The sequence below is a fragment of the Aethalodelphis obliquidens genome, unplaced genomic scaffold (genome assembly GCF_003676395.1).
Source record: "Aethalodelphis obliquidens isolate GAN/ISIS:26980383/991018 unplaced genomic scaffold, ASM367639v1 scaffold14, whole genome shotgun sequence".
NCBI classification, from domain to species: domain Eukaryota; kingdom Metazoa; phylum Chordata; class Mammalia; order Artiodactyla; family Delphinidae; genus Aethalodelphis; species Aethalodelphis obliquidens.
In genome coordinates this window covers 16360269-16374226 of record NW_020837958.1, presented here as the reverse complement: position 1 = coordinate 16374226, position 13958 = coordinate 16360269, and the positions used below count along the sequence as shown (strand labels likewise).

Here is a 13958-nt window from a genome sequence, read left to right as displayed (position 1 = left end):
TCATCAGTTTTCCTCTGCAAGGTGGATAATTGATATTTTTAATCTCCCGCAAATTACCTTAAAAAGACTTATAATGTAGATAAATATTACAGGATGTTAAGTGGTTTATTAGTCAATTTTAAGGTTAAATTAAGGAAAGAAACCTTCTTTGAAATAAATGTCATGTTGACCATTTAAATACACAGGACCTTGCTTATATACTACTAGAATGGAAGACTAATTCCATACTTAAACGTTACAATTTCTGTCATTCATAAGCCCTAGTTTATATCACCGAAATCCTGATATTTGAGTCGTAACAAAAATTGACTTTTATAATTTTAAATTCAGATATTTAGATACAAAGACTCAGTCTTCTGTTTATAGATAAAAGGAAATCTGACCTTTTTGATTAAGAAATATTGTCAGTAGCCTTTATAAGTGCTTGTTCATCTGAGGGTCCATGGCAGGAGTACTCTTCCCAGTTGAGTTTATCCTAAAAATGAAATGATAAGAGTCTGCTGGTTGTTATCTAAGATCCTTCTTAATGGGAGAACCACATGGTTATTCTTCATCTCCCACTTGTTCTCACCCTCTACAGCCAACTCAGCCATACCCCACCCCCACCCCAACATTGTTCAGTACTCAGCACAATGAATCATTTTCAAGTTGACTCATTGTGAACTGTCTCCCAGCTGTTGGAATGTCTGGCAGACATTTTTGTTTGGGTGAAGAATAACTGGCTGAAACCCAACCTGGATGAGCTCGATATAATGGTCTTTGGCTAAAGAAATATTGAGAGGAGCATGTTTATGGCCTTTGAAACCCCTGTTATTCCTGGAGTAAGACCATCCCCTGTGGCATAGAACTGAAAGTAAGGGATCAATCTGGATTATTTTCTCACCATTGAATGAAAAATTGCCTTGGAAAAAATAGGCATTTCCAAATGATGTTCGTTTTTCTATTCTTGGTACCTCCCCCCCGTGATTGAAAGTATTAAAGACAATTAAGGGTAATTACTTTTGCTGCTTCCTTTTAAGAGCACTATTTCAAAGGCTGTAATATTCTCTTCATAACACGCATTTCTACTTACAGAGGAGTTGCAAAGTACTGCCCTAGATGTGAGTTAACTAGTCACTTCAGCATAATGTTTAGTGACAGAGGCTACTGTGTATTTCAAACCAAGTCAGTTAACATTAACCAACCCTCTTTTATTTTTCATTCTTATGCGATCTTTACAAGAGAACTTAAACAGAGGAATACCAGTAAGCTCAATAGTCAATCACATTTTCAGAAAGTGAACATATTTGATTGTATTTGGACTTTTCTTAACAGGGGACATAACATGAGACTGTAAATTGTCTTGACCGTTTTACATTTCCCATGCTTTTTTTTAAGGATTAGTTTTAAAATGGTATATCAGTGTATAAAATGGGAGTTTCAAAATTATAAAATTTTATAAACAACAATCTTTTCAACTTATCCTGATCTTCAGATCAAATATTTTTCTAAGGTGTTATAGCCTATAAAATAGTTTTCAAACCTATCACCCTATCAGGAGTTATAAGGAATACTGAACTTTATTAAATAAAATAATTCAAGAAAACCTGCAGATTATTGTGATTATATTTTTAATTATTATATTTTTTATAGCCATGAAATTCTGGATATTTTAGAACTATTGCTATTTAAAATGTGACATCTTTTATAATGTATTGTTCAGCAGTATTTTTGATTCAGGTCTGGTTGTGTTGGGAAGGAAAGGGTAGGCTACTAGTCTAGTGCTGGTCATCTACAATCTTTTCTTTGCCTTTATCATTATTACAGAGTCAAATAGCAGCATCTGGAAAGAGAGAATAGAAGACTGCAGAGCTGGCCATGCTGCAGACTCTTAGCTGGACCCTTCCATGTTTCTAATATGATACAGAGGACCTCAGCTATTATAAGGCTGGGACATGGTCCCAATTGACAGATGTTAGCGGGATCTTCCCTTATACATTATACTGTACTATATACTGCTTCTAAATTTTGATGTTTATCAGATTTTCCGATGGGCACTGGGTAAAGTAATTTGAAAAAATAATCGTATATGAAAATAAAGGTAGCCTTGCCCCTTAAGACAAGAGAAAAACTATTTTTCTATGAAAACTAAGGTATGCCCCCTCAGCTCTTCAAATTAGAATAGCATACCTACATGGGCCATATTTTTCATCCAGTTTTCCACCTGTGGTAGCTTTAACTTTTAAGTTATTTCTCCATTTTGATAGTCTATCTTCTCTACAATTTGTCATTGAGATGGCATAATGACATTGTCTAGATGGTGTATTTTAAATATAACATGAGTGTTTTGTTTCTTTGTTTTACAGAATAAAGCAATTATTGCTCGTGTTACAAACTTGTCAGATACAGTAGTTGGTCTGGAATCATTTATTGGTTCAGAGAAAGAAACCAACCCATTATATAAGGATTATCATGGTAAGCAGCATCTTTATAATGAAAAGGGCATGTGCCAATTGCCTGGAAGAATCTTGTCCAGTCATAATATCTACTGTCATGTAGCATGAATTTTATTTTTTAATATATCTGTTAAACTTTTTTCCTTCCTGGCCAATCTTTCATGGCAGCTTGTCACCAAACTACATTATGACTAAGAAGCATAGTAGCTATTTGAAAGGTGTCAAACCCAGATACTAAGGCATGGCTCAGTCAGATGTACATTTTGTCCCTAAAGTTGCTGTGAAATCAGTCTTACTTATTAACCATGTTAGAAATAAATATTATATAAATTCTAATAATAACAGCTATGTATAGTGGTTTATACTTTACAAAGCTTAGCTGTATGATAAATAAAATTCATACTGTATTACAGTTAAAAAGTCTTAGTCAGTCACATTTTCAGAAAGTAAACATCTTTTATTATATTAGGACTTTTCTTTGATCATTTTGTTGTTAGAGTTATTAGCAAGTTTTAAAATGTTACCACCCTAGTATAAACACAGGTCAAGTAATCAGGCTTCTTACTTATATTTTTTGACTTTTAATAGTATTTTAGTCATTTGGTTAACTTGGGGATTTTTTAAAATAAAAGTTCCTACATAGAACTGTCTCAATAGGGTAAGTTTAGTAGTTATGCTTATCTTAGATCTAAGCTGAATATAGAGTATGGTGAATACTAAATTTTTACCTATTTATCATTCTGAATGAATACTAATTATTGCTATTATTATTGTGGAACTACTATACTTCCATGGAAAACCTTAGTCTAAAGACTGAATAGCTTATTTGAAGCCTGCTACAAGATTGTGTAAGATTGTGATTGTAGGACTGTGGCAATTTCTAGAGGCTACCAACAAAAGGATTATAAGATACTTATGACCACCAGGGCTTTAAAGAGTTGGCATAAAACCTTTTCAAAAAGTAATAAAATAGCATGATCTAACAATCGAGTATTTTATAAAAGGCTAGAAAATATAAACTGTGAACAACAAATAAAATACTTTGCCTCATGATCATTGCATAAGTGTGGATGTGGTGTATGCCCAAGTTAACCCTCTATATAATTCATTTAATATATTACTATTGCTTTGGTAGGAAGAGAACTGTTAAGGTTAAACTATTTCCCTTTTTTTCTTTTTCTAAAATTTGTATTAAACTATATAAAATATTGTATTAGTTTTAGGTCTACAACATAATGATTTGATATAGGTATATATTGAGACATATAATATTGTATTAGTTTTAGGTCTACAACATAATGATTTGATATAGGTATATACTGAGAAATTATTACCACAATAATTTTAGTTAACATCCATTACCACACATAGTTACACTTTTTTTTTTTCTGTTGGTGAGAACTTTTAAGATTTACTGTCTTAGTAACTTTCAAATATACAATACAGTATTGTCAACCGTAGTCACCATGCTACACATTACATCTCCAGGATTTATGTATCTTATAACTGGATAAACTATTTCTTTAATTTATTATTTACATTTTATGTTAAAACAACTGAAGTTAAACATTATCTTTATAAGTTATATCTGAGTATCATTTGTAAGTACTATGAGTTTATAAATTTAGTAAAATCATATTTTATATTTAAAAAAATATTATTTTGATTGAAACATTTCAAGGGTTGAAAAGCTATGATTTTTTTGTGCTGAAATCTCTGGATTGACCAATTTTGTTTGCCACAGATTAATGGATGATTCTGATGAAAAGTAAAGTTTCTGTTAATAAGAAGGACCTGATGAATGATTGATTCACTCTGTAAGGCCTCCTGATTTAACAGTTAGCCAAACAAGCACTTACAAGGTTAAAATGAGAAATGTGCAAGTGGAAGTATGGTGTGATTATTTCTAATATATTTTACTAAATAACTCTGTATGAGATATTTTTAATTTGTATGTAAAAGCTGTCTTCTTAATAACACCTTTTGCATTTTCTTAAGTTTAAAAAATTAAGTCAGATATTTTAGTGAATTATTTTTGAAGGGGCCATTTCTAAAGTTAAGCACTTGGAGGTTGACCCTTTTAAGCTAACAATAATACATTACTAAGCATCCAAATACACACACGCACAAAACTATATACTAGAGAAGCAATTATGTAAATAAGATTTATCTAATTTGTTCGAATCTGGATTTCCCTTCTTCCCCCATGTTGAGGGATCAGTGTCTTTGGGATGGTAATTTTTAAATATGGGCTGAGTCAGGCAGAGAGACGCGCTGAAGAATCTTCCATGTCTTCATCTGTGGCAAATGACCCCGAGTTTAGTCAGAAACTGCATTAAGCTGCACAAAAGCCATCCAGTGCCCTTGTCAGAAAAAATTAGCAAGTGTTTCTATTGACAAGAGGCCAAAGCTCACGGTTTACCTAGCACTGTTACAAAGCTTATAACAGCTACATAAAGGTCTAACATGCCACAGAAATGAGTGTCTTGGGATGGCATGGGGGTTAATGTTTGATCCTAGAGTGTGCTCTGAAATGTAGTTTTCTTCAATGGTTTGTTCAAGTCATTAATAAGGCATAAAATGAAATACTTTTCATTAGTGCTTCACTGGTTATCAGTAACCCATAAGCCTTGTTTTGCTGGCTGCTTACTGGTGCATTTAATAAAATAAAGATCACTCAGTGGTGCCGTGGGCAGCATGCAAGGTGATAGCCATATTTGCTTACTGTAAATACAAGAGAAAATCACACACAAACCGGCTGTAGTTTTGACAAGTATTAAGATCCTTCTTTACATCTGTACTTCTGTACCAAAGTGCAATTAGTTTTCCTCGCACAAGGATTTCTGTTTATCTTATTCTGCTTGATTACTTGAGTATAATCACACCATTTGCTTCATTGCTCCTGGTAGTAAGCTCCAGTTTTAAAAGGGGGAGGATGCTTGTGTGTAAATTTACAGAATTCTGCTGTAAGACTCTTTAATTTATGCATCCAATGACAGCGTTTTTTAATTTTTTTAATTTTCTTTTCACAAGGTTTGATTCATATACGGCAGATTCCTCAGCTTAATAACTTGATTTATGATGTATCAGATGTCAAAGACTTAGCTTTTAAATTAAAAAGGAAGCTATTCACCATTGAGGTAAGAGAGAATTTTTATGTTTGAGTCACAGTCTTGAGGTAAATAGTATCTCTTTTTCTTTTACTTTAATGAAATTCATAGGAGATATTTCATGCTAAATATTTTTAAGTTCTTTTGATGTAACAGAATAATTTTTTTAGACTATCCTTTTTTGTCTTTTATTTTAATGGTATATCATTAGAGTATAGCAAAAATCATTTTGTTTTAAATGTCTGTTAAAAGTAAGGTCCAAACTTACATGAGAAGTATGACGTGCATATTTCCAAGGCTTTCAAAAGCGTGTTTAATTAAATGTTAATGAGCTGTGCTTATTTGTGTGTGGAGTGTGAATGCTACCCACAATTGTGTATGGCTAAGAAAAGAAGATCCTTATCTACATTCTAAAAGCAGTTTTCTTTACTATTAGTGAAATCACCTTTCCTCTTTCCGTGCTGAATAAAACAAAAGTATAATTTACACCAGCGTCTTTAAGTAAATTTTCTACAGAAACTTAAACTTTTTTTGTGACCTTTATGCCATCAATAGTGACAGAAAGTAGTAGTGCAAAAGATTTATTTCAACTTAATCTTGCTAAAGAGCAAATGAACATAGCACTATTAAGCAATTAAAGTTGGTGTATTTATTAATGAAATAAATGCTCAGAAGAGAGAGAGAGATGGCTTCTGGGTGATGTGATAGTTATCAGTATAGTCACTGGTGCAATTTTTTTTAACAAAGACATAAAACAGCCAAGCAGCCTTGACAAACCATTTTGTTTAATCTCTTTTCAAATGAAAAGCTCTTAAGCAGGCCACTTGTCTTAACTCCTTGAAACCATAAAAAGAGAGAATTGCCACCAATAAATTAGCATATTTTTAACTTCATCGTCAAATGATGGTCAATGTGGCTTGGCACTGCTTTGGTGTTTGGGACTTCACCCTTAAGTGACCACTCTGGCCCTTTTTTGACCCTCTGCCCTCTTTAGCTGGCCACTTGATAAGGTAACTTAATGGTGCTCTCTCTTTTTCTCTTTCCCTTTCCATTTGCAAGTGGCACTAACCTATAAATCATTGTAAGGGCCCTATCCAGTGACAAATTAATGTGCCCTCCTCCTAATTAATGGTCATCAATGTCCTTAATTATCTAATCCTATTGAGAGCAGTTAATAGTTAATCAGGCAGCCAGTTCTTCAAGCAGGTCATCTCTGCAGGAGTGTTAGAAGTTTCTCATCTGGGGGTGCTCCCTTCAAAAGCCACTTAAAGCCAAAAGAAGGAGAGTGTAGAAATAGTGATTCTTGAGCTAATTTGCCTTAGTTCTCAAAAGGAACCATTGAAATGGAACCCAACACTGTAATTGTTCAACATTGTTTCAGTTTTTCTGACAGAATATTGGGTAATTTACCATAATATTGCTAATGCTTTTAGAGGGATAAAGTTATAGTTGTTAGCATCACAAGGAAAGCATGCCTCCTCATTTTCTTTTAGGTGGAATTTATATATTTAATGAAAGATATAAAATGTTTTTCTCCATGTGGCACCTTTCTCCCAAGATGAGTATTCTGACAACCAGGTCTAAAGTATCATGTCTGTCACCATACACACTAAGCAAGGAGATTCCCTAGTGAAAAAAATATTGCACCCAGAGAAGATGGTTAGCACAGTAACGTGAATCATGTTTATTTTCTCTCTCCCTCTCTCACACAGACACACACACACACACACACGCGCGTGCACACACACACACACACACACACACAAACTGGGTCTTATTTTGGGGGTGAGGAGTAGAAATAAAGTACTTACATGTCAAGTAGGACCTCTCCTTCGAATAACTTTAGGTTCTAATAGTGACTACATTTTACTACACTTTACCACTGGAGCTGGTAAAAGATCTAGGTTTCTGTTCCATTTCCTCTCTCTTCTTCCCACTATCCTAAACTAAGAGAACCGTTATAATTGGTCACCCTATGATTTGGAAGCAGTATTTAAAAACAAAACACAAGTAGGTGGTTATTCTTTATTTTAAGTTAATATTCAATAAAGTTGATCAAATCTTTTACCTTTTTGGCTTATAACCTAAATGAATATGTTTTCTTTTAAGTATAGAAATATAAGTGAAACATATTCTAAATAACTTATTTACTTATACCATAACATTCAATTTGGTGATTAGAAAAAAATGTGAATTAAAGAATCAAACCTAACAGAAGTTATAGGATAAAATCATGTATTTCATGAAAGATTAAGTGCTTTAAATGTAGCATTGTACATTATAAGATGCATATGGAAACAGATAGCAAGTCTTTCGTGATATATTATGGGCAGTGGAAACAAGAGGATTCCTTCATCAAGTGGCAGTGTTTTGATATGCACAACAAATAAATATTTTTTTAAATTGCCTTGATATTTAAAAAATAAGGAGATGTACACTATACTAGTCTGTAAAGTCTGAGGCTATAATATACCAGATATTGAATCCGTGGCTTTCTTTCAGAAGGAAATGTGGTTTAGCAGGTAAAGCAAAAATAACTTTTCTGATTCCATGCAGGTAGATTTGTTACATGTGGGAATTTACTGTGAGTAACATGGTCTCAAAATGTGGCACAGGTGGAAACAAGGGGCAAAAGAAACAAGTAAAAACCCTCATCTCTATTTTTAGCATCCCTTTTCTTTGATTTATTAAATCATTGCCTTTTTTCATATGAAAACTGAATATGTTTTTACTAATAGCCACCCAGGGCCCCTAACAGGTAGAGCAACTTTAACCAGTAATCTCTAGTTTCTTTGAGTGATTTGGAGAAGGCAAAAGAATATTTCTCCCTTTTTGGAGCATGTATTAGTATTGTCCAGATTCAGGTGGAAGCATTTGTCTAATCACAGTTAATTTTTAGTGATACTTAGTATTCATCATCTATAAAGCTGTATGAATTAGCCCCTCTACAAAAACCATAGCAGGATCATATCTACGGTAATGACACTAAAATCCTGGCATGCATTCTGAATAAGTAAAAGAGAAAGTTTATAGTTGATTCAGCATGGCTTCAGGTTAAAAGAAATAACTTTCCAATTCTTTGAATGTTGATAATCCTTGTAAACTATACATAGTAATTCTCTAGCATATCTGATTAACCGTAATATACTACTTATTTCGTGACCTTACCATAGCTCCATTCAATCATAGCTAGCATTTATGAAGCCTTTATTGTGTACCTGGTACTGTTCTGGCTTATTTATATTTTCTATATTGAGATTAAACATTTTATAACCAAAGGCTTTACTAAGGTATAATAATAGACTCAATATATGGAAACTATGTCTTTTTCATCTTTGTATCTATCCCAGAACTAAGAAGGGTCACAGACTTAGTAGGTATAAAATCTCTGCTGAAATATATGTAATATAGATAAATTATGGAGTTTAAAGAATAGCCAAAATAATACAGCTATAAATATTATATAAGTTCCACTGGTCAGGTGACCTATAAACACTACCTTCTCAGTTAAGTTCTAAATGTATAACTTGGTTACATAGCTTCACTTCCAAGATGAAATAACTACTTAGATTTGTATTTTTTCAGCTTCTATAATTTTTGCTTCTCTGATGTTGGGATCATCATTAACCAGTTTTCTGTTTATATTAGTAATTATGATGTAATTATAGTACATAAGAGATTTGGTAAGATTTGAAATGTAGCTGTATTTAATTTGATGACATGATAAGAGCAGCATTTTTACTTGCATTTAAGATTATTGTGCTGTTTTGATTTTGTATTGTTCATTTTGGTCATATCTTAACACACTCTAGTAATCTAATTTTCTAATATAAATAATAATAATATATTACTACATTAGGTGCAGACCCTATTAAGGTTGTTACAAACAAGGTTTCTGCTTTAGTGATGGGACAGTTTTCTAGCTCTAAGATTCAGTGTTTCTATGTTCAAGTCAGAAAGTATGGTTACTGGGGTATACTGGAATATACAAAAGACATTCACCGTTCACTGCAAATTTTCAGTATAAAGATAAACAATACTTATGTAGGCTTTTAATTGATTCAAAAATAGTGAGTATCATAAATATCATATCTGTGTGGGGTTTGTATGCTAAATGAATATTAAACGTTCAGAAAATCAAAGTAAATCAACTTTATTCACGGTTGTCTTGTCATACTTTGCCCCTAATTCAGAATACAGGACCACAGTACCTCTCCAATCACCAAGAACTTTTTCTCACAGAATAATTGATCAACCTGTATTTATTAAGAAACTATTATTTTTTATGCACTTAGTAGATTCATTCTTAAGTATTAAGACCAGAATAGTATATGCCATCCATATAGATTAGCTTTATATTAATACTACAGTATACTTGATATGATTCAAATGGAATTATTTGAAATTTTTACATATTAGAAAAGCATAAACTTTTGCAAACTACAAGGATGTCAGTCACTGTGACAACCTTGGACAATTTAGAGTGTTGCATGATATCGTTGGTCCTAGGTTTCCTTACTCCCCTACACTTTTTTAACAGCTTTTCTAGTTCTTAAATGAGAAGTAGAAAGGTGACTGTATGTTTACCATATCTAGAGGTAGAGGGAAGGGAGAGTTAACTTATATGTCAATTCACAGTTGTATCACAAAAATTTAAAAAATGGAAACATAAATGTCTGGCTCAGGAGCATTATTAGGTTGTAGTATCATGAACCATGTAGTCCAAATATATCTTTTCTGATAATGATGCCCTCCACAAATATTGATTGGTATTTCAAATCCCACATATACTGCAGTTAGCAAAAAGAAAACCAAAGTGGAACATAGACATCTGTTCTTATAGATAAAATCATTTGTCAAAAGTAAACCCAAATTGACATTCTTTAACAGTAGAAATATCATTTTATACTGTTCACATTTTAATGTTCATTATATTATCATCCCCATATTTACACTTTAATTCCCAAGTGATGTAGACATACAGTAATGTCATATAGGTTTCACAGAATCTCCAGAAGCTGGGTTACTACTATGCTCTATATATTTCACATGTCATAGTGAGCCTATCAAAACTGCATACCACCTTAAAGGGAACACAGTTTTGAGACTCTGTCTAATCCTATTTCTTCCCACTTTGGAATCTTAATTAGAAGAGATAAGAAAAAAAAAACATCATTTAACTAAATTATTGTCCTGAATCTGTAGCAAAAGGTATAATCCGAAATTGGGCCAATTAGTGAACCCATAGTTAGCTATGCTGCAGCGAACAATTTGATTAGATCTGACACCATCCTAGTTCCCACTGTTGTTTTGCCAGGTATGATGGTCAGACTTCAAAGAGCTTGAGGCATCAGCAGGGCAAGGTTTGGAGGCCAGCTTAGGTCCGGTTGTTAATCTCTCTGCTAAAACCACAGCAGCTCTCACACAAAACAAGCTTACACGACACAATCATGCGGTATTAAAGTTAGGGTTGAGTCATGCCAATTTGCCTTTGATTTTTTGATGATTGACCAAAGATGGCTACATGACTAGACACATGCTAAAAGTATACTGATTAGGTAAGTTCCCAAAATATTTGAAGTATTTTTTAACTTCCTATATAAATGTTGTGAAAGCTTATTCCCTTTGATCAAACTTCCAAAGTAATAGTACTATATTGGGGGGGGAGAGGGAATGAGTATTTCTTACTGGCAGATTGAATCCCAAACTTTTCACTTACTGCTTCATAAAAATTTGTCTTTACATTAATAATTCCTTAAGGAGAATGTAAAAGGAAATAAAAGGAAATTGTTTCTAAGTGGTAAGCTTTTTAAAACCTATTAAGCGTGTTGAAAGAAAAAACATTTTTCCCTGCATCATTTATCTTCACTACAGTTTTTCTGAAATTTCTTTATAATTATTTTCCACTTAAATGTTGAGTAAAGTGCCCTTCCAGGACGTGATTGCATAAGTGTTCTTTTCTCTGCACTCTGATTTGTTGGAATATTGCAGCAATAGTGACATGTTTCCATTCTGAGAAGAGCCTAAGGCTGCTTTAGTATTATTCCAAATGATTGAAGCTGCCATCTTGCTGACTTTCCCTTAGGCAGCATAAGGCCTGTTTGCTTTTGTGTTCATTTCACATGCTTCCTGTGAGTTTGGCTGGCAGAACATCAGTGCTTCTCTTGGCAAGGAAGAGTAAATTCATGTTTGGCTATTACATATCTTAAAGTTTCTGTATGGTCAGCAACACCTAAGATATTAAACTTGTAATTCATTACATGAAATGAATCCTGTTTCTTTGAGAGATACTTTTAAATATCTTATGACACCTTGACTTTGAATCATTTCTATAAAAAAATCGTCCTTTTATAAATTGAACTTAAGGTCTAATATTTCACACTGCACTATTTTTTATACTAATTCCTACTGCATTTTACTTAGGAAATTTAAGGAAAGCATATATTTGAATAGCGAGATAGTTGCATAAAGCAAAAGTCAAATACTTAGAATCTTGCCAAATAGTCTTCAGTCCATGGGTCTCTCCTAAAGATCCTGTGGTACCTACTGTAGTGCAGTAATCTCACCTTTGAGACCAGGATGATACAGATTTAGCATTGCATAAGGGTGCAAGTAGAAAAATATCTCTTCTTCTTCCTAAATTTTGCAGATACAAACATTTTTGTATGTGTTCTATGATGTGGCTCCAGGAAAATTGCAGTACTTCAAGGATTTTTTTTTAAAGCTTTTGTAGAACTGCTGTAGCAGAATTCACTCCGTTTACATGTTATTCCCTGAAACACTTCCCCCCACAATGTGTTACTTATAGTGTCTAAGGAGGATAGGAAAAGAGAAAACAAAAAATGATGACAAATCATGGCTGTCCCATTTCATCAGCTAAATGCATTTTTATGTTCCTAGGAGGTAAGAATATATATTTTACTAATATAGCCTCCAAGGTACTTGAAAGAGTAAGAAATACATAGCAGAGCTTAATAAAGATGGTATCCATGAGCTTTTTGATTGATATAGGTAGCTTTGAGGATACTTTTATACCAAAAACATCCTTAGTCCTTCAATGTCTTTGCACAGCAAATGTCCAGAATATTCATTCCTCCATTCCTTTTATGGCTTTTTCTTATCGCTGGATTATAGACTAAATAGTCCAGTCTCCTTCTTAGAGAGGTCTTCCCTGACTGGCCCATCTGAAGTACTGACTCAGCTACCTTCTATCATGTACCCTATTTTAATTCATAGTGTAACACTTATGTATTACTATAGCTGTTTATCAGTTAATTTGTTTATTTTCCCAACCTCACTCAACCTTACCTGTTGTAAGCTTCACAAGAGTAGGGACATACTCTGTCTTGTTTGCAGCTAAATCCTGAGCGTGTGTAGTAGGCGTTCCATAAATATTTGTTAACCTGTTAAAGCGCTATTTTTAAAGTAACTTGTATCTATCATAACTTTCTTTAAAAATGTGTGTTGAGTATCTCATTTATTCTAGGCATTGTGTTGGGTACTTTCACATACATTACCATATTTAATTCTTATTTGATCCTCATAGGAACCCTTGCCATAGGCATTATAATGCACATTCTAATAAGGAGACATAAGGAGTTATAAAACAGTCCCAAAGTCATAGAGCTGTGCTTGTAGCCAAGACTCAATTCAGATCTTCTGACTCCATGTGCAGAATCATACTGGAAAGTTAACATGTTCAGGAGCTCTGCTAATAATTATTAATAAAAAATTAAAAGTTTGATTGAGTGTTTAACAGAGTCCTGAGACTACTACGTGTGCTTTACAGACATTTCCTCATAGATCTCACAATGCCACGTACCACTATTACCTATACTATACATGCGAGGAAACTTAAGGTTCAGAGAGATCAAGCAACTTAACTTAGCCAAAGACACAGAGTTAATACTAACTGACAGAAATGACACTTACATTCAAGTCTGTTTTATTCCAAAGCCTGTGCTCTTAACCACTAACTACTCACCACACCCCAAGATGAACCACCATCTCATCGTCAGTACATAAGCCAAAAAAGCCTCTGCCCTGATAAAAAAGAACGAACCTCCAAAAAATGTGTAGGTATATATGTAGGTGCGTACATATATGTACAGGTAAACATAACGTGTGTATGTATGTATACGTGCATATTTATACATAATCTTTTAACATTCAAGTTAAAAATTCTTTTGTTCCTAACAAGAATTTCTACTCTAGTTTTATAAATACATTATAAAACTCAGACTGGATTTATCTTAGCTTCTCTGTTATATAATATTTTGCTATGTTATGTGTGTATGTTGTGTGTGTGTGTGTATACACACACATATAGCAAAATATTTTATATATATATATATATAATTAGGGTCGCAGGGTTGTTCTTTCCTCATTTTTTACTTACTTCTGGTATATGGTA

General features: G+C 33.2%; 1 protein-coding gene across 4 annotated transcripts in view; it reads left to right on the top strand.

Moving 5' to 3' along the window:
• The window catches only part of ELP4 (elongator acetyltransferase complex subunit 4), a 226466-nt gene that overhangs the window by 107580 nt on the left and 104928 nt on the right, over positions 1–13958 (top strand). For all 4 annotated transcript variants that reach the window (XR_003434501.1, XR_003434500.1, XM_027115112.1 and 1 more), the window contains exons 8-9: positions 2346–2454; positions 5469–5575. Coding sequence is in view for 2 of the 4 variants with exons in the window: in XM_027115112.1 (XP_026970913.1) it covers positions 2346–2454; positions 5469–5575 (216 nt within the window). In the remaining 2 variants the exon portion in view is untranslated. The remainder of the gene's footprint in view (positions 1–2345; positions 2455–5468; positions 5576–13958) is intronic.